Source organism: Balaenoptera borealis (genome assembly GCF_965194805.1).
Source record: "Balaenoptera borealis genome assembly, chromosome: 11".
NCBI lineage: Eukaryota > Metazoa > Chordata > Mammalia > Artiodactyla > Balaenopteridae > Balaenoptera > Balaenoptera borealis.
The window spans coordinates 3,855,798-3,880,069 of NC_138868.1; the positions used below are offsets into that span (position 1 = coordinate 3,855,798).

The window sequence follows — 24,272 nt, forward strand, 5'->3', positions numbered from 1 at the left end:
TGGACACGGGAAGGCTTTGTCTCCAAAGGCCAGTTTTTGTTTTCCTGATACGCACAGGGCAGCCAGACCCCCACGGGGGGGTCCCCACGAGGGGATGCCCGAGCTGACGCGGGCGGTTGGAGAGGTCTGGGCCCGTGGCATAACAGAGGAGGCCACTGCCCGTCCTCCGGGGGCCTCACGGCTGGGGAGACGGCCCTGGGGCGCTCCGGGCCCCTCCTCGCTTGGTCCAAATCCTCTGTGTACTTTGGGTCCCATCTGCGCCCCTGCCCTTGCCTCCCCTCCTCCCCCTGTGCCTCACGAGGCCACCCCCGTCATGCCCTCTTCCTTTCCACTGTCCGACCTGTCAGCCCACAGATAGATTTTCCACCTGAAACATTAGAAACCGTCAAACAGCCCCGCAGGTCTGGCGTCCTGTGCGTCCGCCTCCCTGTGGCGGGAGGCGGCCCCCCGGCTTCCTCCGCCCGGATTCTCGCTGGAACTTAACGCAATCAGAGTGCTGCCCCTGTTCCTCAAGATAACCCGAGGCCCTCGCGGCGTCGGAGCCTCGCTTGGGCCCCTCTATACGCCCATGGTCGTCGATGTCACTGGGCCCCGGTGCTGACACAGACCAGCGGGTCCCCGGGGCTGAGCCACCGCGGTGGTGCAGAGCAGGCCCTGGGCTTCAGGGCACTTCCCGGGGCTCTGGCCGTCCCTCGGTCCCCTGCTGTACGGGACCCCCTTTCAGAGCACCCTGTAGGCCCCGGGGGCGGGGGCCTTGCCTCACGTCCCCACCCAGCCGGCGAGGGGGGAGGCAGCAATTCCGGTGCCTGCACACCCCACCTCCTCCCAGAAGCTACAGGCCCCACCGACCCCGTGGGCACCCCCCAGGCAGGCTGGCACACGGCAGGCGCTTCATTAGGGCTGCGGTGAACTGACCTGGCAAGTAGTGCCATCCTTGGCGCGTGACCCAGGCCTCCTCCTGGCTCTGGAGCGCTCGCTGAATGCTCAGCTGGGGGGTGAGGGCACGTTGGGGACCCCCAGGCTCTGGGAAGAGGCCCTGGCCCCGCAGAGCTGGGACCAAGATCCACTTCCCACCTCCACCGGCGTTGGGAACGCGGCCAGTTCGCAGGCATCTGGAGCCCAAAGGTGGACGTCACAGGTGTCCACCAGGCCTCCCAGGTCGCCGGGTCCGTGTGAAAGGCCACTGGACCGCTGCCCGGACACTGGCGTTGTTCCACCCCCCGCCCCGAGCTCAGGGCACCTTGGGGCCATGATTCACCCAGAGCAAACAGCAGTTTGCGCCAGAAGAGGGTTAACGCATTTATTTACTTTCCCATCTGCAAATAACCTAGGAGGGCGAACTGGCCAGACGTGGGCTGGGAGGCGGCTGATCAATTGGGGGTCATGTCACCGGGGCCAGAGCCGTAGTCTGAGGTGGTCGGGGCCGCCCGCAAGCCCGTCCTCAAACTCTGGGGGGTCCACGCGGCCCTCTCCCACTACAGACCCCTGGTCCGGATTTCCTCCCGGCTGGGAGGGCATCACACTTTCCTTCTGCATCACCAGGGGACCACTGGCCACGTCTGGAGGCATTTTTGTTGTCACGACCGGGGTCAGTCCTGTCCTCTAGCGGGTGGAGACTGGGGATAAAGCCCAACAGCCCACGGTGCCCAGGGCAGCCCCCCATGACAGATGATGGCCTGGCCCCGGTGTCCGCAGGGCCGAGGCGGGCCCCCTACCCGCCTACCACCCCCATCCAAGGAAATTGGGGCGCACGGCCCTGGCTCCCTGCCCGCCCCAGGAAACAGACAAGCGGGCACTGCACTGGGGTTTTACCAATTTTATTTCTAGACTTTTCACGTTTGTCTTGTTTCCTGCTGGAAACGTGCCGGTTACATGTCTGTGCTGGGAAACACCGTGGTGTGCAACCAAAAACACACACAGACCCCCAAGTGCCTGCCCGCCCAGACCCTCAGACTTGCGGGTCACGGGGCAGACTCCCTGCGCTCCCAGACCTGCCACTGGCCTCTGGCCTTAGAGCGCACACATCTCACCCCCCACCACGGACAGACCGTCCCTCATGGACCCCGTTTGGTTCAGACAGAGACGCCGCGGCCAGAATGGTTGAGGTAAGCGGAAGCAGTGTTCCTGCAGGGGTGGGGTGGGGCGGGTTTGCACCTGCCAATGGCCTTGAAGCGCACGGGCTGCCCCACCTGGGGCCGCCGCGGACGGTGCAAATCCAAATCCTTTTGGTTCGGCAGCGTGTTAGGCGGCTCTTGGGCACACAGCACTGTTGGCTGGCTTCATTGAGATTTGAAGTCTCTTTAAAGGAGCATTTTTGCTATAATGACCAGAACAACAAACAGAACACTAATAACAGATACAACACACCCCAAACTGTGACACAGGCCAGAAGCGATTCCAATCATGCCAAATGACCGAGTCCTACAGCACAGCACCACAGTGGCACATTAAGACATACTTGTTACAATAATAATAATAATAATAATAATGCAACTTTCATAGCTATACGCAAAGAACGATATGGGATATGGGCTGTAAAAACTACGATGATGGTAAATCCCAGGTCAGATGGAGAGTCCAGCATAACAGGCGCAGGGCAAAGGAAACGGACATGGCCTGTCTCCAGAGACACCCGGGGGTCCTTGTGAACGCGGCCCGGCGGGGTGGGGATCCCCACCAGGTCCTTTTTGGGATCTCGTCCGCGTGTCTGTCTGCCGAAGCAGCAGACAGAGCCTGACCACCTGGTCTGCAAATGGCTAAGTGAAGCTTGAGGTATTGTGAAACAGGAACCTTTTTGGAATAGAGCAGTAATCACATTAAGTCAAAATTGATCACATTAAAAAAAAAAAAAAAAAAACAAAAACCAAAAAAAACCCAACAACACTACCAAAAAAAAAAAGGCATCCGTAATACATTTTTTCTATGAGAAAATTCAAACTAGAACATGGCAGTATATGACATTGTAAAACAAAAAAAAACTGATTCTCCAATAGCAGCAAAACAATGTGAAAGAATAGAGAAGCGATATGCATCTGTTTCCAAACTGTACTGGGAAGTCATCGGTAGCAGCGAATAAAGAAAATGGAGCCGCAGCCTGTCCCTCGCGTGGTCCCCGCCCACCTCCCCTCCGCACACTTCCTCCCTCACCTCCTCGCTCCCTTCAACACTCCCTACAGAATAATTACAAAAAGGTACATAGCCAAGATGTGCAAATTATCTAGCGGTTGCTAAATTTCTTTTTTGAAAGGAGGGTTCGGGGATGAGATCGTATTGGAACTGAACTTGGAACTGAACTTGTTTCCAGCATCCTAATTGTGCTTATAACTCTGACACCTCTCCAGTTGGATCACTCTGTGAAAAGCCAATCAGGCCAAATTAGCCAAATCCACGTCTTTGTGTTTTTTTCTCGGGATTTTTTTCCCTCTTTTATAAAAGGACCTAACTTTAACAAACTGTCCTACACCTGCAACATCTAAGGCAGAAAAGTGTGTGTGTGTGTGTGTGTGTGTGTGTGTGTGTGTGTGTGTGTGTGTAAATCAAGGGGAGATTGCATTACTTTATAAATCATACTGGCCTTACGAACATCCTCTGCAATAAATATTCTTTTTAGCCTTAACTATAAATTATATATTTTAGTGTTTAAAAACCTTCCGTTGCAAAACATCTAAAGATAACTCTGAAACTGCTGGTTCTCTAGGTAAACCTTTAAGGCCCCTACTTTCAAACACCAGTTGGCACTGAAGGATCCCTAAACTTCAACTTCTCTACAGAAAAGGAAAGGAACACATCATCCTGGCAGTGTGAGAATGAATGCACATTTTCTTCTCCTGGACCGGAACCTAGCCCTCCAAAATATCATCTCCCTTTCGCTAACACCATATTGACAAGCACCTGCCTCGCCATCCTGTCTGCACCCAAGTACTGGAATATTCCCAAACCATTCCATTAAGAAACCGTTCCCCGCCCCCTCCACACACAGCATACACAGAGATGTCACCTAGAGACTGAAAGTGCTTTGAAATGGAATGGTTTTGGAATATTGAGAAGGAACAAAAAAACAAAAACAAAAAACAAAAAAAACAGCTGTAGATTTCACCTGGATGTGAGCAGGCTGCAGATCTGTTGGGTGAAAAACCAGCACCTCATGAACAGGTAACTACAAAAATATGAAGATTATAAAAATAGAATATATTAGGTCACTATTGCGGTTTCTCTTTCTAGTAGCGGACGCTAGGAGTCGGAGGTGGCCTTCCGTCACCGAGGCGCAGGCTGGCGCCCGACAAACCCCTCAGGTGGTTGGTCCACACGCAGAAAGAGGATCAGACCTTGAAAATGCCGAACTCTACGCTACCCTAGCCGAGAGGTTACATCAGCCATGGACAAGGTCAAGGTTACATGCCTACCTACGAAATAAAATAAACAAATGACTTATAAAGTGACTACATGCATAAGCGAGATACAGGATGCCTAGAACCGCTTTAAAGCTGTGCCCTTAGGAAAAGCACACGGGGAGGGTTCTATCTAAAACCCTCTTCTACTTTAAAAATGGGTTGTGGACTTTTTCCTATTTTTTTTTTTTTTTAACGTTTTCATGCTTTTTGTTTGTTTGTTTGAAACACATAAAGAATCAAATCTAATCCTCCCCTGCAGACTCGCTCCTTGTGTTAACGCCTATCCTTATAACACAGAGACACAAACACATGAATATAAAAACTAGTTGATTACGGGCTATAACATCCTCTATTTTTGTAGCACAACCCTCCTCCCCCCTCCAGCTCAGGGTTATGCAAATTCTATTTTTTCCTCTCCTTTTTTTTTTTTTTTTTCTTTTTCTTAAACATAGGTTTTCGGGGACGTTTCTTTTCTTTTGCTTAACTCAGAGACAGAAGGGAGAAAGGGCAAAGGAAAACACCAGGACACTGAGGAGCGGGCTGCCTTCCGACGGCGGCCGGGCCTGGGCGGCTCTGTCCGCGGAGCCCGGGCCGGCCCCTCCCCCGCCGCGGCGCCCTCAAATGTCCACGTCACGCACGTCGGTGGGCGTGCAGGCCAGGTCCACCTCCTCCTCCTCCTCCTCCTCCTCCGCGGCCTTGGGGTCCAAGTTCTGCTGCTGGGCCTGGCGCAGGCTGGACTCCAGGAGGGCTTCGATCTGCTCCTGGCAGGCGCGGAGGCAGTCCTGCACGAGACGGGTCCTCAGAAGGGGGGTCCGCAGTGAGGGGCCCCTTCCCAACGCTCACCTAAAACGCCGCCTCCCCCGAACCCGGGAAGCCGCTGCCCAGACCCCAGGATCGACAAGTGTGCACCCTGTTTGCCCACCAGCTGCCCTCCCGCCCTGAAAAGCCCATGCCAACCAGGCCATGGTGAGCCCACTCAGGACCCAAGGGCTCCGGCGGACACAGACGCTCCTGCCCACCTGCCCCGAGTCCCCTGCCTGCCCGGCCCCTCGCTGGAACTCCTCGCCAGGGCTCTCATCTCCGGGCCCAGGTTCCCACCAGCCCCACCGCTGCCCTCAGCGAATTCAGCGCCATCTGATCCAGCATGGGGAGGCCCTCTGAGCCCCGCTTTTCGGACTTAACCTCTGCCGTGTCAGCCCTCGCAGTGAACCCAGCATTCCGTGATGAATGGCCGTCAAAAGCGTTAGGCCGTGCTTGACCGAGGATGAATGCCGGGCGGCCCTGGGGCCTTTATCCCTGTCCTCTCCCGTTCGGGCCTGCGTCCTGGGAGACGCTCCGGCCGCACACAGCTCCCGGCAGCGACCACCCCGCATGTTCAATGGAGAGGAGGAACCCCGGAGGCCGGGGGCCTCTCCTGGTGCCACCGCGGGCAAGTCTCCCAGCAGCTCGAAGGCGCCGCCCGCAGCCGGGCGGCCACGGCTCCCGGATCTGAACAGAGAGGCTGTCCCAACTCCTGGGATGCCACACGGGGCTTCTGTTCTAGAACCAGGGAAAGGCTCCAGGGCAGCTTGGGAAATAGACCCACGCCTTTCCCACGGGAACGAGGTTCAGCATGGGGAAGGCGCTGCTAACCTCCTCCTAGATGGGGCTGGAAACGGTGTACCCCGCCCCGAAGAAGTGAAGCCGGGCCAAGAGGGCTTCTGAGTGAATCCCTGGAGATCTCCCAAGGGGACAGGGCTTATGGGGCGGGGGGGCTTTCCTACCCACCCTTTCAGTATTCGTCACGGCAGAGGAGGAGGCAGGGAAGGTGCAAAAGGCCCCATTTTACAGAGGAGGAAACTGAGGCCCAAGACTCCTGACGGCCCCCTCAGGCTCTGATCCAAACACCCACCACGGCCTACTGAGGCCCGAGAGCCTCCACCCACCCACTGAAGGCAGCCCCCCGGGGGCGGCTCCCTGGCCCCTGCAACTTGGGGGGCCGCGCGGTGGAGCGGAGAGCACAGGGATGCAGGAGGGGCCTCCCCTCTGTGCAGGCCCCGGCGCACCCTCCAGCTCCACGGCCCACGCTCCCTCCTCCCAGCAGCCTGCTTGGCGCTGCAGCCTCAGCCTGTGAGAGCAGACTGTGACCACGGGGGCAGCTCTAGGGAACGGCGCACTCAGCCACGCCCCGGGGCCTCCACAGCCCAGAATTTTCTGCGTCCGAGCTCAGCGACGTTTGTCGACGTTTGTTACCTGGTCACCAGACTAACGAATTTCAGCCTCAACTGATTCCTCCCACCATCCCTCAGCCGTAAGGCATTTTGCTTCAGATCTAATTAAAATAATCTCTCTTCAGATAAGGGATCATGCAGCGATTTCCTACCACTGTCTGTAGACAGCGCTGTTTGTGGCGTTTCTAGCTGGGGGATGGCGCTGGTCCTGGCAGCCAGGCGAGGATGACTCCCCCTCCCAGGGGGCCACCGGGCTGCCCGCGCCTACAAACAAGAAGGCACCCCCCCCCACCCTCTGGGGGTCACGCAGGCTGGCGGCCAAGCACCGTTGGCAGAGGACAGGAAGGCATCCATCTCACACCCAGCTTTCCTCCCCGAGCCTCCTGGGCGCTCGAGGGTGGACCACCAGTAGCGGCCAGAGCCGGACCTGGACCGGGGATCAGGGTCAAGGCGGTCACCTGCTCCTACTCGGGACACTAGTGGGCCTGGCAGTGACCCCCGCCACCAACCTCGCTGGTCTAATTTGGTGAAGCCCCAAACCCTTGTAATTGTTATTTTAATTCTTTGAGAAAAGAAAAGAAAAGAATGGGGAATAAGACAATGGCATTTTTAAGTAAAAAGATACAATGGACTCCGGCTTCCAAAGCAGCAGCCTCTCAAAGGGGGTCATAAAAACAAGTTGTCTGTACCAGGCCCATTGTGGACGGGAGACCTCACAGGGGCCCTTGTAAAGCGGCCATTTATCGGGCGTCCACGCTGTTGCCCAGACAAAGCTCGACCGGGCCTCACCCCACACACCATTAGGGCACGGATCATTGACCCGGCCTGCCGTGTGGCCCCTCTTCCTGACGGCCCCCCGCCACAACCCCAGGGGGAGTTTAGGCTCCTGGGCGCCCCTGGGACCACCAGAAGCCTGGGAGGACCCTCCCGCCCATCGGCAAGTTCTGGGAGGTGTTTCTCCTCCCAAAGGAGCCCCCCAGGAGACGGGGAGGAGCGGCCCCCAGGCAGCGTGTGCCAGGGCCACGGCCAGGTCCTGTGCCTCTGGACGCAGGTGGCCGCCTGTCCCCCACGTGGCCCCAGCCCCTGCCACTTCCCACCAGACGACTGCAGCTCGGGACCCCCAGGCCCTGGATGCTTCTAGCACCCAGCGCCGGCCAGGCCCCCCAGCCGGCGCCGGAGCGGTCACTCACCGGGTCACACCGGATGACCTTGGAGAGGAACCGCGTCAGGCGGTGATAGGACAGGAAGCTGCTGGCGCTTCCCAGGTGCAGGCCTTGCACCGCGGCCACCACGCTCCCGGCAGCCACCATGGAGGGCGGGTTGGAAATGAACTTCACATCTGCGGAGAGGGAGGGAGGCAAAGGGGTTGTGAGTGGGGACGCAGCAGGACCCCTGTGACCTGGACCCCCCCCCACCCAGGCCCCTGTCCCGCAGATGGCTGATCTTGAGGGCGTGGTCAGGAAGTGGGCGCCAGCGAGAGCAGAAGCCGGGCCGGACTCTGATCACGAGCTTGCGACGCTCATTTCAAAACAGCACAGGGGCTTCCCCGGTGGTGCAGTGGTTAAGCCTCCGCGCTCCCAGTGCAGGGGGCCCGGGTTCCATCCCTGGTCAGGGAACTAGATCCCACAGGCATGCTGCAACTAAGAGTCTGCATGCCACAACTAAGGAGCCCAAGTGCTGCAACTAAGACCCAGTGCAACCAAATAAATAATGTTAAAAAAACAAAAAAACCTCCCCAACACCTTCCCCCCACCCCGCCGCCAACAGCAGAAATGCTAACCAAGAGAACAGCTGCTGGAAGAGACAACGGGGTGGGGGGGGGAGGAGGCACCGTGGCCTCTGCAGAGGGGTCATCGCTCACTCCCTTCTCTCAGCACGTGAGCCTGTGAATGTATCACTTATTCACAAAAGCCTGACGAAAGGAGAGGCGGGGAGAACCCGCAAGGAAGCAGACACGTCCCCTACAACACTAACCCCAAGTACCTGCGCTGCCAGGTCCCAAGGGGAGTGGCCGTCTTGCACATGGGAAGATGGGCCCAGGGAAGCCCCCCACTGCCCTCAGATGCTTCTCCCCACTTCATCTGCCTCCAGGGACACGGCAGGGCTATAGCGTTACTTCATCTGCCCGTCCTCGGCCGCTGTCCGCAAACTGCTGGGAAACCCTGCACCTCTGGGCAGGTGGGCTCCAGGGTCACCTCCTGGCAGCTCACTGACATGGGAACTTCTGGTTTCCCCCCTGGCGGCACACTTGTCATGGACGTAAGGGCAATGGAGAGGGGACCCAGCACCTGTGGGCTGCCTTTCTATCGCTCCCAACGAGAAACTCCTGGCAGGGGAGGCCACTGATTGCAGCGTCTGAACCAGGGGGCCTCTCAGCGTGGAGCCGGGCCCTGGAAGGTCAGCCCCTATCACCTCATCCTGTGCCCAGAAACTGGACGGTGAGCTGAGTGGGAGGGGACTGGGCACAAAGGGAGTGCGGCCCCTGGGGGCTGGGGCACCACCCGCCCCCCCCACTGGCCCGAGACTTCATCCCTGAGAATAAACAGGCAGGGCCCCTCATTCAATGGAGCGGGAGCCAGTGGAGGGGTGGGAAGGAAGAAAGGCAGCCTCACTGAAGGGGCGACAAAGCTGCTGCTGGGCGCTCCGACCACTTAAAGAAAGCCCCTCACAAGGCGCACCCTGTCTCCCCTTTAAACGGGAGCAGTTCCACCCAGTCTGAGAGCCAGGAGCCAGCGATGAGAGGTTTTCATGGAGGCCAATCAGGACCGCACAGAAATCGCTGAGGCCAGAACACAGGTTCTGACTGGCTGCAGCTCGAGACCCCGGTCCAACAGGGAAGGAATAACTAAACACAGGCTGTGTGTGTGTGCGCACACGCACGTGTGCGCGCGCCTTGGCGGGTTTATGGGCTTAGATGAGAAGCCTGCATATTTCAGTTTGGAAGCTCCAATAGCTGTTCCTCTTCACTGCCCGGCTGCAAAGAGCCCAGCGGGCCACGGCCAGGGTGGGCATTGGAGCTGCACCGCTCCGCTGACCCTGCTCAGGCCCATTCATTCAGCTCAGTTATGTGCCAACCTCAAAGAGATAACTCACCGGCCGCAGCCCAAGAAACGCTCTACTGCGTGCACACATCCGTACACATGTTAAAAGCAGAGCAAAACCCAACTCTGTGCGTGGGTGACGTGCCCCTCCCGCCCCCATACACACCCGGGAACCCAGGTCTGCAGGGCGCACGGACCAGGGAGAGCAGAGGCCACCCTTCCCCCGCCAGACCCCCGAACCTTTAAAAGGGACCCTTGCTACGCGGAGAGCAAAATATCTCCCGGGACTTTTACTCAGGCCTCCACTTCACAAAATCTGTTTGTTTTTAGGCTGTAATAGGTCGCTCTCATCCTGAGAGGCCCCCTTGTGACTAAGGACACGGCTGCGTGTCAGTTAGGTTCCAATGGACCAGGACCCGGTCGTGGTGGGGTGCCGCTCCCCTCCCTCCCCTGGCCTGCCTGTCCCCCACCGGGGCCCACCGAAGCTAACGCATGTGAAAAGCTGGGTCGCCCCCGGCCAGCCCTCCACCTTCACCCGAGGTGTGCCCAGGCCGGGAGTGCCGGCTGGGCACGGTCTCAGTAGCTGCACCAGGCACATTCACAGACTCTGCGCCCGGCTTCTGCGCTGCCAGCACCCCACGCAAGCTACACACCCCGCTTCCTGGGGTCCTGGGAGAGGGGGAGGTCCAGGCTGCCCCAGGCATCCTGGGGGGAGGGCATGCAGGAAGTGTTCTTTGCATTATCTGCGGGAGACTTTGCCGTTTCTCTGAACCACTTTCAGCTCCATAAAAGGCTGCCTGGAGGTCCCTGGAGGCTTCTCTTCTCAGAGGCGTCCCGGCCAGAGAGCGCCTCCCTGCCTGCTTGCTGCGCTGGCCCCTGGAGGCTGAGGGGACGCGGGTGAGAGCCTCCCCATCCCCGCCCAAGGGCGGGTGCTGCGGGGCAGGACTGCCTGGCGAGGGGGCGCCCTGACCCCTCAGATTCATCCGGGCCTCTCGTCTGCCCCCCACCCCATGGCTCGCTTGGAAGGACTCAGAAGAGGGGTTCACGCCTTGAGCAGGCAAAGGAAGGTGGGGAGGCCAGCAGAACCTTCCCAGCTCTCCTAACCCAGAACTCCCAGCCACCAGAGCGCCCAGACATCAGGAGAGTGACACGAGGTGGCTGGCTGGGGGGGGGCTCCACCCCTTCCGGGGAGGGGGTGAAGGATGCCAACTCCCCCCTTTGGTGCCCTGTCGCCCTCAGGTCGTTCCGAGTGAGCCCCAAACAGATTTGATGGCTGAGGCCTGGCCAGGGGTAGAGGTGGCCCACAGCAGAGCTGGGCAGGATGGGGGCAAGGGTCCTCCGATCGGGGTTTCCAGGGGTCCTGGGCCCAGCGGGGAGGAAGAGGTCGCAGGGGCTCAGGGGCAGGGCTGGGACAAGCAGAAGGCAGCACCGTGTGTCTCACTGGGTTCTGAGTGACTGGCCGCCTGGGGGCTGGGGAGAGGGCTGTGCCAGGGAGGGGCCCCCAGGGACGGTCCAGAGCGGTGCCGGGGGAGGGACGGAGGGCCTGCTGCTGCCGCCAACCACAGCAGCCCAAGCCCAGGCCGCTCCAAAGCCACTCCCAGGGCAGTGAGCTGAGCCGGCCTGCGGCGCCCCTGGCGGGGCCTCAGGCGGCCAAGCGCCTCTGTTGGCCGCCCCCGCACGAGGGCCGCTGCTGGCCGCCCAGAGCACGTGGTCCAGGCACTGCCGGCCGGCACTCCCCACCCCTGTAGGCGCTCCTGGCAGGTGGCCCAGCCCGGGAGAGGCCAGGAGGGGGCCCCCGCAGCTCAGGCTCCTTGAGGACACGGGAAGGACTGGGGAGCGGGGGGAGGAGGCAGGCTGGACAGCCAAAGTCAACCCTTTTCAGCATGTAGTGACCCCCGCCTGGCGTGGGGAGAAGAAGCCACATCAGCCGGACACAGGCAGGCTGCCGCCCAGCCTCAGCTGCCCGGGCCCGGGAGCCCACACCCCCTCCCTGGAGCCCCAACAAGAAGCCCAGCCCTCTGTTCCCCGGAACAGGGAAAGAGGAAAGCTTCTGAAAGCGAAGGAACCTGGGGACCATCTCCTTGGATGGAGAAACCGAGGCAGAGGGCAAGAAGCTCCTCCAGGGGCACCCAGAGGCCCGGCCAGCACCCTACCTGTGGCACAGAGGGCAACGAAGGTCTGCGCGTGTTTGCGGATGATCTGTTTGTTCTCCTCGACCACCGGCATTTTGGAGAGGAAGTGTTCAATGAAGTCGTGCGGGGTCGTGGCAGCCAGGTTCCACTTGAGTTTGTTCACCAAGACCAGCTCCATTTGCTGCGTAAATGGAGGCACACGTGCGTAAAGAGAGGCGCAGGCGCGGACCCCAATGGAACAGGAGGCGAGGAGAAGGAATGGGGCATGCTGGAGGGTCCGGGAAGTTAGGGGGACAACGCGCAACCCCACATCCAAACAGAGAAGGTGCCGCTCGCAAAGTCTCCCGTTCTTGATTAAGCCCACCCTCCGCGGGTGGAGACCAGAAGCCCGCGACACCTGGAACGCGAGGTCTGGTCGTTCGCGCGGGCCCCTCGCCGCCGCCGCCGCTAGAGGGCGCGCGCCGCCCACTTTTCGCGGCGCTAGGGGCGCCGAGGCGGTGGGAGTCGGAGGGAAAGTGTGAGGTGGGGCGGCGGGGGACCCGTCCGCTCCTCGAGAGCGGCCCCACCGATGTGGCCGCCCTCCCTGGGGGCAGAGGGTCTCTCAGCGGCCCGCAGGGGCCCCTGGCTCTCTGCACCTCCCCCACCCCCGGGGTCCCACGGCTAACGGGGCATCGGGGGCGGTGGGGGTCCCAGGGTTACCAGCAGCTCGTCGGGTCGGATGGAGTTGTCAGTGTAGATGCACAGCTTCTCGGCCGTCAGGGGGATGGTCTCCTTCATCTTCGAGGCGACGAACATGCAGGTGGCCCCCAGCAGCTGCAGGCGGCTCTTTTTCACGGGCTCCAGCGACAGGAAGCGGTCCAGGTAGTTCATGGCCAGCGGGAAGACCTCCTCCTCGCACTTCTGCTCCTCGCAGACCTGCCGGGGCACCGGGGGCCGTGACCGCCGCCACCGGGAGCGCCCGGCCCCCTCTGCGGAGACCTCGCGCCCCCCACCCGGCTCGCGCCAGGGCTGCGGGGCCCCGAGCGCGAGGAGGGTCAGGGCAGGGGGCGGCAGAAGCTGCCGCCGCCGCGCCCCCTTCCCCGAGAGTCCCCCGAACCCACCCACCCGAAACTGAAAGGGAAAGTCCCGGCAAGGCTGGCACAGTGGGGGCGGGAGCTGGCACGGCTGGCCGGCGTGTGCCGCGCGCGGGCGGCGGACCCCGGCCCGCGTGGGTGCTTCGGGACCCTCCAGGCCTGGGGTCGGCACCAAATGGGGTGCAGGGCCGCGGGGCGGGCCGCGGGGATGGGCGCCGCGCTCGCAGCGCCTGCGAGACACAAAGGTGGCGTCCCAGGCCGCCGCGCCGCATTTCCCCAGACGTCATCTTTTCAAAAAATATTTAAAAATATAAAAAAATTAACTGGGTACACAAAAAACCCCTGAAAATGACCCTCAGGCGGTCCTTTACCCAGGCCGGGGGTCGGGAGCTCGTTTCAGGCTCAAGGGAGAGCCCCAGGAATTCAAATTCGGGGGCCCCCCTTCCCCCTGGGCGCGGGCGCTGTTTCCCTCTCGCAAGGGCACCACGCCGCACTTTCAAAAATTATTTTTAAATATTTGCGGTGCACTCAGGAGCCCACTGAAGGCCTGAAAACGTGCCCCTGGACCCCGGCTCGCTCCGGGCAGGTCCCCCAAGCTGAGACCCCTGCACATGAGGGTCAATCCCCAGCGTCTTGGGGGCCACGCGACCTTGCAGCCCGGCGTGCTCTCCGGCCCAGGCTGGCCGTGCGGGGCGCCCCGGGACTCACTGCTTGAACAAAGGGGCCCCCTCTCCCGAGCAGGGTCCCCTCACAACTGCCCGAGCTCTGGTCCCTCGCCCCTCCCGCCGGTTCCCGGTGGCCGCACGGCCCCTCGCGGCGGCCCCAAGCGCCTCGCCGGCCGCTCCCCACCCCCACCCTGCCCCCAATTATTAATAAACACTTTTGCTTTGCAATAAAAGAACAAAGATGGCGCATAATACTGGCACGAGCGGCCCTTGCATACGTGTCCATGGATATTAATTTAAAAATCAAATCTATGCCCCCTCCCCCTGGAGCTGGCGGCTCAGCGGCCGCGCGGCCGGGAGAAGAGGCGCAGCGGGGCTCTGGCGCAGGCGGGGGCTGAGCAGTGGCGGTCCAGGCGGGGGCCGCAAAGGGCGCCCAGCCTGCGGGCCCCAACCCTGAAGCCAACTGGGGTGCCCCGGCCGTGGCTTTCCCCCAAGGCACCCCTCCTCGACCGCTCCTCCTCAAGGGAATATCTAATGACCCCACCCCCACCCCCTCCTTGTTCAAAAAATACCCAGAATATCTATATATTTCGGAACTACGATTCCTAGCAACACTCTGGCAAACTTCAAAAGTTGGGGTGGGAGGGAAGGGAGGGCGATGAGTGGCAAAGAAAAGTGGGTTTGCGCAACAAGTCGCAGGAAAGTGCTAACAGAGCCGCCCGGAGCCCCGCACCTCCAGCATCCAGGTGGCTACGATCTTCCGCATGGACGGCAGGATCTCCTTCTGCACACACTTGAAGTAGGACACCGAGGGCGCGCAGGTCTCCTCCGCCTTGAGCATGGCCCGCAGCACCCGGTCGTTGAGGAGGTTGGCATCGGGGTACGCCCGGCGGATGGTCTCCATCTCGCAGCACAGGAGCTGGTGTGCCATGGCTGGGGCTCTGCTAGGCGGCCTGGGGCGGCGGTGGGTCCGGGGCTGGGTCCGCGCTCGGCTCTAGCTCCTGCTGCCCCTCGCCGGAGCGCGCGGACACTGCTGCTCGCTGCTACTGCGCCGACAGCCCTCTGGAGGCTCTAGGACTTTGCAACTTCCAACAAAACTCCCCTGTAGTCCGTGTGACGTTACTGTTGTTAAGCAGAGATCAAAGCCGGGCAGAGAATGGGAGCGGGAAGGGGGGGGGGGCGGGCGCAGGGGGAGGGGGCGCGGGCGCCGAGCGCCGGGGAGCGGCGAGGGGCAGAGCCCAAAAGCCATCCCGGAGGCGCCGCGCCGGTACCGCGCGGAGTTGCCCCCGAAGCCCGGTTTTCATAGAAATGCAAATCGTCCCGAGGCTGCCTTTCTCCCCGCCGGGGAAGAGGGGTGCAGGGGGACCTGCCGTCCCCGAGTGGGTCCCTCAGGATTTGGGGGGTTGGGTGAAGGTGGCTCTGCAGAGGGGGACAGCTAGGAGGGCGGGCAGGCCACACGCAGCCTGGGGAGACCGCATGGAGGGGGACTCTGGAGTTCGCTGACACCCTATATCTGAGCCGGGAGAATGGGCGCATTTCCGAGAACGCCACGAGGGCACCCACGGGCGGAGAGGCAGCCTAGGAATCTTAGCGTCTACATCTTCTTTCATTTTCATTAACACGTGTAAATTTCAGGAACCATTTAACATTCAGGGAGTCAGGGCAGAGCCGGCAACACTGGTGGAGGCTTCATTCCCGCACACGGGGGGGGGGGGGTCGTTGCAAATGCCCGAGGGGGTAACCCTAAATGTTAAAGGGCTTTCAGCCTAGCATGCGCTCGCTCAAAAAATAAAATAAAATAAAATAAATGCCCGAAAATTCCAGCAGCAGCCCAAGATGGTGGCCAGCATTTCCTTCATCCTGTCCTCCTCGCCTGGGGGAATCTGCGGGCTGTCCTTCCTACCTTAGCCAGTCCATTCTTGCGGGGGTCCCCAATCCCCCCCACCCCCGCCCTGTCCCGGCAGCTAGAAAAACACCCTGAAAGGAAGGCTGCAAAATAGTGGTCTCTGTCCTGTCTCATTTTTTTAAATTAAAAATTAAGTTAAATCGCTGGAAATATTAGTCGCCTCTCCGCCTGGGACAAGACCACCGGAAGCTTCCTAATTGGTTTTGCTGGGGGTGTGGACGTCTCTTCACCTTTAGAACTTGCCCTGGGGCTGTATTCGTGAGCCTGAGGGGGATGGCGGGGGCTGGCAACAATCAGAGCAATTACAAGTTAAAGAAATGGGTGTATTGATCTGATGATTTTAAACAAAACCTATATATGTTCGTGGCTATAAGAGAGTCCCCCAATATTATCGCAAAGTTGTACGACATATAAAAGAATATATAAAGCTTCTTTTTGAATTAAAGATTCAGTCTCTTTGGTGCTTATTTTTAAAAGGACATTTTGCTCAGTCTTAACATACCTTTTTTTACAGTTTTTACTCTACCTGCCCCAAATTAAGAAAACTGTTCATTAACTTCCCTCTGAATATAGTTTAGTGTCATCAAACCACCATATACCCTAATGTTAAAGGCTCAAAGAAAACGGATTAAAAAGCCCCCTTCCCTTCGCAAGGGCGCACGCCACAGGACGAGGACCCCCCCCCCCCTCCTTTTCAGGGCTGATTCTTCCCGCGCCCCCTCCCCCGCCGAGATTTAGGGTTACTAATATTCCGGGTCCAGGAGGGTAATTACCCCCGGCTCACGCCTCGGGAGCAGTGGGTGGCCCGACCAGGGAGCACCCACCGCCGCGTCCCCCTCCCTGGGCACCCACGCTCGCGTTGGCCCCCGGCACGCCGGAGCCTCGGAGCATCAGCCCGCGCACGAGGGCAGCCGGGCTGCTTTTTCATTCATAAAATCCCGACCGGGCGGCCGCCCGGATGATTTATGGGGCTGCGTGCTACCACCGGGCTGCTTCTGTCCCGGGGGGCGAGGGGACCCGAGCCCCGCATGCGCCCGGGCCCGGCTCGAGGCAGGCTGGCGACGGCGAGGGGCATCGGGTCATAAAGAGGATCGCCCACTCCGGCAGAACGGGTTCTGGGTCCAGGAGGGAGCTTCCCCCTAACCCGGGAGAAAGACAGAGGAAACTGGAATTAGCATGAGCCAATGGGGGCGCGGCGCTGTTACTAGGCGGACCGGGCAGATCTCGACGAGGAACTCCGTTGATTTCCCCGCTCAGGGACGGGCGCAAAAGTGCAAGCCCGGCCGGCGAGCGTGAAGAGCCGTCCAGGAACCCGCGGGGGAGGCGCTGGAATTTGGGGCCCGGCGGGGAGCGCTAGCCGCCCAGCCCCCACCCCAGGGAGCCCAGATCTGCGTTCCCCGGAGACTCAGAGCGGGCCAATAGCCTCGGGGCCCTTGAGAGCTGCTGCTTCCAGGAGAGCGGGGGAAGAGTTTTGATTTTAATTATTTTTTTCAGAGAGAAAAGCAACTTTTAAAAACTTTAATTTTGCACGGCCTTTAAAATACCGACCGCGAAGCAGGAACTGCACGTTCTGGGCTCATTTAAAGTGCTGTGCGCTATTTCTTGGGGACCCTGTGGAACAAAGGGCCAGTGGCCCAATCGGAAAGGAGACCACGCTGGTTGGAAAGAAAATCCAAAAGTAACTTATATCACCTTCCCATTTTCCTCGCCCCCTGGTCCCCCGCCGAGGTGACCGCGGCCGGGGAGGATCGCCGGCCCCGAGAGGGCGAATTCCGCGGCAGGCGCGTTTGCCACCGTCCCTGGCTGTGGGAACCTTCATTCAAGGCGGGGGAAGGGAGCGCGTTCATTCAGGAACCCGCGCGCCGCGGCGCCGACCTCGGGACGCACCGCGACTGCGCGCCGCCCGGCCGGGGGCTTTGGGGAGGGGGTGCGGGGCCCAGTGGAGACCTTCCACGGGCTTAGACCTCCGGCACCCGCCCTCCCCCGTGAGGGCTGGGCGGCGGGCGGGCGCGCGCATGCAGGTGGGGTCACCTGCAGCCGCATACCTGGCGGCGACTTGAAAGGACTTGGCTCAGGCTCCGCGAGTTTTCCATTGTTAAGCCCTTAAGTCGTTCTGGAAAACGCTTCCGAATGCGGACCGCGGGGTTCCGGGGGCGCTCGGGCTCCACTTCCCCCACACTGCTCGCTTTCGGGGGGCGTGTGGCGGCCCACGTACTGAGGTAGCTCCGCCCCGGCTACCCGGCGCGGACCCCCGGCCCCCCAAAGCTGCGGAACGAGCCCGAGCAAACTCTGGCCCCGGGCCCACCCGGGACACTCACACGCTGGGAACAGAGGCAGCCGCATCTCCCACCGCCCCAAGCGCCGGACGTGCGTTTCCGCCTCTGATCAATTAATGTCAGCCACACACAGACCCCTGCGCACCAGTCTTGGGTCGGGCAGGTTGCGAGGGTGGGACACCCATCCCCCAGCTCTTAAGGCCGTGGGCTAGGTGTGCGCGGGAGATGAAAGCAAACCCCAACAGGTGTGTGTGCGGAGGGGGGGGGGAGGGTGCTGGCTCCCGCAACGCCGCTGGGATCCCAAGGGAGAAGGTGCACTCTTGGGGATGAAAGAAGATTCTAACTCCTTGACCTCCGCCCCTCAAAACGCATCGCCTGCTGCCCTGAGCAATATGAAAGTCCACTAGGAATTGCCTGGCCTCTTGGCTCAGGCTCCTGCGCGGTCTCTAACTAAGGGCCGCGGAGTGGGCGCCCAGGCTCATTAGATAGATAACCACCTCCAACCAAGGCGAAGGAATCGGGCGGGAGGTGGCGATAATGACCTAGGAGGCCATACCCCTCCCGCGTCACCCGTGGCCAAGCCTACCCGTGGCTGAGCAGACCCCCCCCCCCGCCCCCCGCCTCTGCCCCGGGAGCCGGGCGCCGCTGCGGAGGCCCGCGGGGCCTCGGAAACCTTCCGCGAGGAGGACCCTCGCTAAGACCCTCGTTGGGTCCCGCTGCACCCCCTCCGTCGCCTCCAGGACTTGTCACTGCCCCCCTCCAGCCCCCATCCTCGCCCTTTTCCGGAGAGTGCCTGCGGGGAGGACCCCGAGTCCTCGTGCGTTCCAGCCCGCTTCTTGGTGCCTTTGAAATGCCCGAAAACGTTTCCATCCTTCGAACTGGCCTTGGGGATGGGTGCGGGGACGGCCGGGGTCTTAGTTACGGGCGGTCTATGAGTTCCAGGGTTCTCGACTCTTGCCCTGGGGGTCGGGGTGCGGTTCCAGGTGCGGGGAGAGGGGTTGCGTACTTAACGCCCTGCACGCCTTCCCTTGGTCCCTCGGCCTCGCGCCGTCGGGGCTGGTGTCGGGACACGGGTTTGGACTCGCTGGGGAGTTCTGGGCGTGCGGGGTGCTAGGGGCCCGATAGGCCGCGCTCTGTCCCCACGCCCCGCCGGGGTGCTCGAGCTAGGATCGCCTGCCCTGGGAGTCCGGGGACACGGGGTTGGGGACTGGGGTGCGGTCCCGCTGGGGAGAGAAGGGAGGCGAGAGCGCGCGCGCCGCGGGAACCTGAGCCTCGGCTCCGGGGCCGCGCCGCGCATTCCGCGCATTCCCGCCCGGCCTGGGTTCAGCCGCCACGTGGTCGCTCTGCGCGCCGCGCTTACCGTAAAGCTCAGAGGAGACGAGCACTCCCCAGCTTCGGAGCGCGTGCGGACCTCCCAGGGTGCGCCCGCCCTGCCCACTCCTGGTGCACAGATAGAGGTTGCTCTTTTACGTAATAAGGAGAAGTACTGCTGGAGTAATGACACACTCATTTGTAAAGACAGGAAGGAAGGGTGCTCAGGCCCCGCTGGTATCTCAATAGGGCGACTGTCCATCTCAGGAACGTGACCGAACCGGACCGATGACCATTCTGCCTTCCCAGCAGTGACAGCGAAAAGGAGGAGCTGCAGCCGGCTGATGGCTTTCTTCTCCTTTTTCTGATAATTCCAAATCAGTAGGTGGCTCAGTGCAATACCCTGTGAGACTGGGAAACAGAATCCATGACGTCCTTAGCGCATAGGAAACGTCCGTAAAGCTGCCTATACTATTTTTTAAAATCTTGAGGTGTCTTTTTCTGAGGATCAGGATAATAATCTACTTTTCAAGGATTCATGCAAAACCAAACCACTTTTCAAGATGCCAGGAAGTTTGCAAGCATATTTGTGAGGCTGCACAAGAGTATCACACACAGACCTACATCTGCCAGTAGCCATGCAACCTTGGACAAATCTCTCTCCCATCTGGAAAAGCGGGTATGACTGTGTCTCCTAAGGCTGTGGAGACTAGTAATTACGGTAATGTGTGTAAGGCGTTCTTCATGTATTTGTTCTTGTGCGGAATGAAGGCCGTGTGATGCATGCTGTATGTGGAGTTAATTAAACATTTCAGTTTATATTCAGAAAGAGGATTTAAAAATGGCTTTATAGTCTATAAATTCACTTTTATTTGGTGACTTCTCCTGAGCTGTCTGTGGACATGAGGTTTAAATCCTAGAACATGCATTTAAATAAAAAAAGTTTAACCACGTTAATCTTCCCTTCTTCCTTCTCAACATGCAAAAGGAGTAAAAAGGTTGATTAAAAAAGGAAGAGAGCATTAATTAAGGGCACACGTGTCAAGGCAAGGATGAGGGTCAGAAACAAAAGGAAGGATTTCTGGGGCATCAAGGGAGGGGGACAGCCTGAGGCCCTGCCCAGGTCTCTGGATGGCGGGGGGCCCAGGGCCTGTCGCCCTGTTCACAAAAGGGGGAGGCGATCACAAGGGAAACTGACCAAACATGCGGGTCAGTGACGCTGGCAAAAGCAAAGAGGCAGAAGTGTCAAGAAGCCATGGAGACCGAAGCCGCTGATGTTGTCAGTCCATGGCCAGGGCACAGTCTGCCCTCAGGGTCCCTGCAAGGAGGGAAGGGCAGGGGGAGGCTAGTTTAAACATTTAGCTACAGCTGGAGACTGCTAGGGAGAGAGGGCTCCTGGACCACCAGTCTGGAGGGCATCCCGGTGCCCCCAGGGCTCTGGTCATCCATTCTCCTTTGCTCCTTCGGACCAAGTTGTCTAATCACCTTTCTAACCCAAAGAGGAAGCTGGGAGGCTTCCGGGCAAAAACGCAACCTTAGTGCCGGCAGCTCAGCCAACAGGCAAAAATATGTTCCATGAGCTCTTGTGGAGTGAGATGCGTGAGCTCCTCCCTCCAACGTAAGCCTCAACCCTTCTTTGGCCTTGGCGAGTCAGGCGTTGTATGAGTTTCCCAAGGCTGCTGTAACAGAGGACCACAAACTGGGGGGCTTAAGACAACAGAAATGGATTCTCCCACAGTTCTTGAGGCCAGAGTCCAAGATCCAGAGGTTGGCAGGGCTCTGCTCCTTCTGCAGGATCCTGGGGAGAACCCTTCCTGCCTCTTCCAGCTTCTGGGGCTCCCATGTCCCTTGACCTGTGGCTGTATCACTCCAGTGTCTGCCCCCGTCTTCACAGGACCGTCTCTTCTCTGTGTGTCTTGTCCTCTTCTGTCTCTTATAAGAACACCCTTCCTCCGATTTAGGGCGCACCTGGATAATCCAAGAAGATCCTTAACTTGATTACATCTGCAAAGACCTTATTTCCAAATAAGGTCAAATTCACAGGCTCTGGCGGTCAGGAGGTGACCATGTCTCTTGGGGGCCACCATTCAGCCCACTACAGGTAGGAAGAGGGAGAAAGATGGTACAGGTCTTAAAGCTTAAACTAGGCAATCAAATAAGGTCTTGCTTTGTGTCAGGCCTTGTAAGATATTTAGGGGCAGGGGGACAGGGCCCAAATATGACTGAGTTATGGTCTCTGTCTTCCAGGGCTTGGACCTGAGAAATAATGCCTGGAATTGTCTTTTTTTTTTTTAATGCAAGTTCATGGCCAAGTCAGCAGGTGCTTTCTGCAGGCAACCACTATCCCTGTCCTGTTCACTCCTTTCCAGAGGTAGACAGGGAAAAATCACAAGCAGCACGATTGCAATTAGAATTTTAAGGAGGGGTAAAGAGAAAGGCTTCACCCGAGAATGAGGAAGGCAAAGAGGGAGGAGAGAATGTTCTAGATGTTTGAACAGCATAAGCGAAACCCTGAAAGGAGAAAGTGCTGGGTATGCACTTGGCTGAAAAGCAAAGAATCTCTGAACGCTTTAAAGCAGATTGGGGGAAAATGGAGATACAGTCATTCTCAGTATCCATGGGGGACTGGTTCCAGAACCCCCTCAGATGCCACAATCCGCAGGTGCTCAAGTCCCTTATTTATAAAAGTGTAGTGTCTGCCTATAACCTACACACATCCTCCCGTATACTTTAAAGCATCTCTAGGTTACGTGTAATACCGACGACAGTCAGTGCTATGTAATAGTTGCCACCTGGAGGCAAATTCAAGCTTTGCTTTTTGGAACTTTCTGTAATTTTAATTTTTTTGGAATATATTTTGACCCATGGTTGATTGAATCCATGATGGGGAACCCATGGATATGAGGGATGGCTGTAAGGATAGTGTTTTGTTTGTTTGTTTTTGTTTTGTTTTGTTTTTCGGCTTGCGGGATCTTAGTTCCCTGACCAGGGATTGAACCCGCGTCCTCGGCAGTGAAAGCACGGAGTCCTAACCACTGGACCGCCAGGGAATTAATTCCCTTTAAGGATAGTGTTGACCTCACAGAGTTTTCACGGAGACTAAACGAGTTAGGGTGGGTAAATCCAGGCACACAGGGAGTGAGGCCACTATTAGCCAAGACTCACAATAAGTCTGGAAACTGTAGGCATGGAAAGGATCCCCTTCATTAAGTCACAACCAACTCGTCTCCCCATTTTTTTCAATCAAAAGCTTCTGTAACTGCCAATAAGTTCAATCAACGTGAGATCAGCAAAGTTGTTGTGCCGAGTTGATATCCTTCCAGACATAGAGGAAAATATCTGAGAGTTTCTTTTTATTGCTTTGTCCTGGGTGAATGTATGGTTTCCTCTGTGCTTTTAGAGGTATTGAAAACAATAGGTCTCGGGATCCTTTGTCGCTTCCCAGACTGGGATTACAACAGCAGGAAGGGAGCCACTGAGGGTCACAGAGGGCAGAGAGCAGGGTCGGGGGCCACAAGGGTGAGGTCAGAGTAGCTCTCTGGGAAGAGGAATCTGGCCTCACCCACCCCTTCCTTCTGCCTTTCCCTTACTGGTTGATGAGGCCAAGCTCAGAATCCACCCACCAGCACATTCCCACGTAAGTGTCAAGGTCATAGAAAGAGGCTGTTTGGAAAGAGGAGATGAAAGATAAGGATGGTGGCAAGGAAGGTGTGATTGTGATGCAGGGGAGTGGGGGAGGAGGGGGGAGTCAAGCAATCTGGAAGTAGAAAGGAAAGCTAGGAACCCACCCCGCAGGCCTCTTCCTATACACAGCATCTTTACAGAGAGCAACTAAGTCATTTTCACAGCAACCTCTGAGGACCGTCACTTCATCCCCATTTTACAGATTAGGAAATCGAGGCCCACAGCATCATGAGCTCTGGCAGAACTGGGATACTTCCGGCTCTGACTCTAAAACCCAAGGGAAAAAGGCGAATTATGAAGCCCCCGGAAATTGCAGCGTTCACCTATTTTTAAAACAGCTTTATTGAGATATAATTTACACATCATGACGTTCACCTACTTAAAGCGTGTAAGTCAGTGATTTTCAGTATATTTGCAGAGTTGTGCAACCATCACCACTGTTTAATTTTAGAACATTTTCATCACCCCCAAAGAAACCCCAAACCCATTAACAGACACTCCCTTTTCTTCTACCCCTCACCCCCTTCCCCAGACCCAGGAAACCAGTAATCTGTTCTCTATGTCTATGGATTTGCCATTTTGGAGGTTTCCTGTAGATGGAATCCTCCGATATGGGTTCTTTTGTGTCTTCTTTCATTTAGCATGACGTTTCCAAGGTTCATCTATGTTTTGTAGCACACATCAGTACTTCATTCCTTTTTGTGGCTCAGTGATAGTTCACTGTATGTATGTACCACATTTGATGTATCCATCTGGGTTGCTTCCGTGTTTGGACTGTGAGAATAATTCTGTTCTGAACATTTATGTTTTCATTTCTCTGTGTAGCAGGGATCATCTTTACTATGCAATCAGGTGGAGGGTCACTCTTGGGGGTTTTTGCTCTCTGGGACCCAGGAAGAGACCTGGACGTGTCTAAAGAGGGTTTCTCAGTGGTTTCAAACCTCCTGCCTTGCCCATCTTTCTCTTGCCCTCTCTCTTTCACCTTTTCTCCTACACCGTCCACAGGGAAGTCCTAAAGCATGGAACCATAAGCAAATATGCACCAGAAATGCTTTTTTTGCATGACATTAAGAAACTCAATAGGATGGAGACGTGTCCTAATTAGGCACGCACAGTGAAGATCAGGGTGAGGGTGGGGCGTTCCTCGAGACCCCGGAAAGGCATCCAGGGTGTGTCAGCTCTGACTTTTACCCAATAAATCTGTACCTTTAACATCCCAGGAGTAACCCAGGGGGTTCAACCTGTCATAAGAGAGAATAATCCTAAACAAGCTTCCAGACTTGGGAGGGAAGAAGGGGAAAAGTCTGGAAGCATGTCCAAGATGATTCTCTCTTTTGACTGGTAGGTCTGGGCCTGCAGAGCCCCCAGGGCAGCTGACTCACCTTGGAACAGAAGGCTTATCACCGCACCCTGCGTGGTGAGGGAGCTGGAGTGTGTCCACGCAGTGGCCCTTTGCTTTGTCTCCTCTGCCACGGAGGCGATAATGAGCTGAATTGGGGACTGGAGATGGTCAGAATCAGAGGAGGTAGAAAATCCCTTCTGTAGGACTGGCAGGGCATCCAAGCTCAGGGCTAGCAATGGCT

The 24,272-nt window shown here is 58.1% G+C and overlaps 1 protein-coding gene across 1 annotated transcript; it reads right to left on the minus strand.

The window, feature by feature from the left end:
- Window positions 1-1,801: 1,801 nt before the first annotated feature.
- Window positions 1,802-14,572, minus strand: CCND1 (cyclin D1). Its single transcript, XM_082342843.1, has 5 exons — window positions 14,246-14,572; window positions 12,474-12,689; window positions 11,796-11,955; window positions 7,792-7,940; window positions 1,802-5,173 (listed from the first exon to the last, which is right to left on the minus strand). Exons 1-5 carry the CDS (start codon window positions 14,441-14,443, stop codon window positions 5,009-5,011), a joined length of 888 nt encoding a protein of 295 aa, XP_082198969.1. The 5' UTR covers window positions 14,444-14,572; the 3' UTR covers window positions 1,802-5,008.
- Between the last annotated feature and the right edge of the window lie 9,700 nt (window positions 14,573-24,272).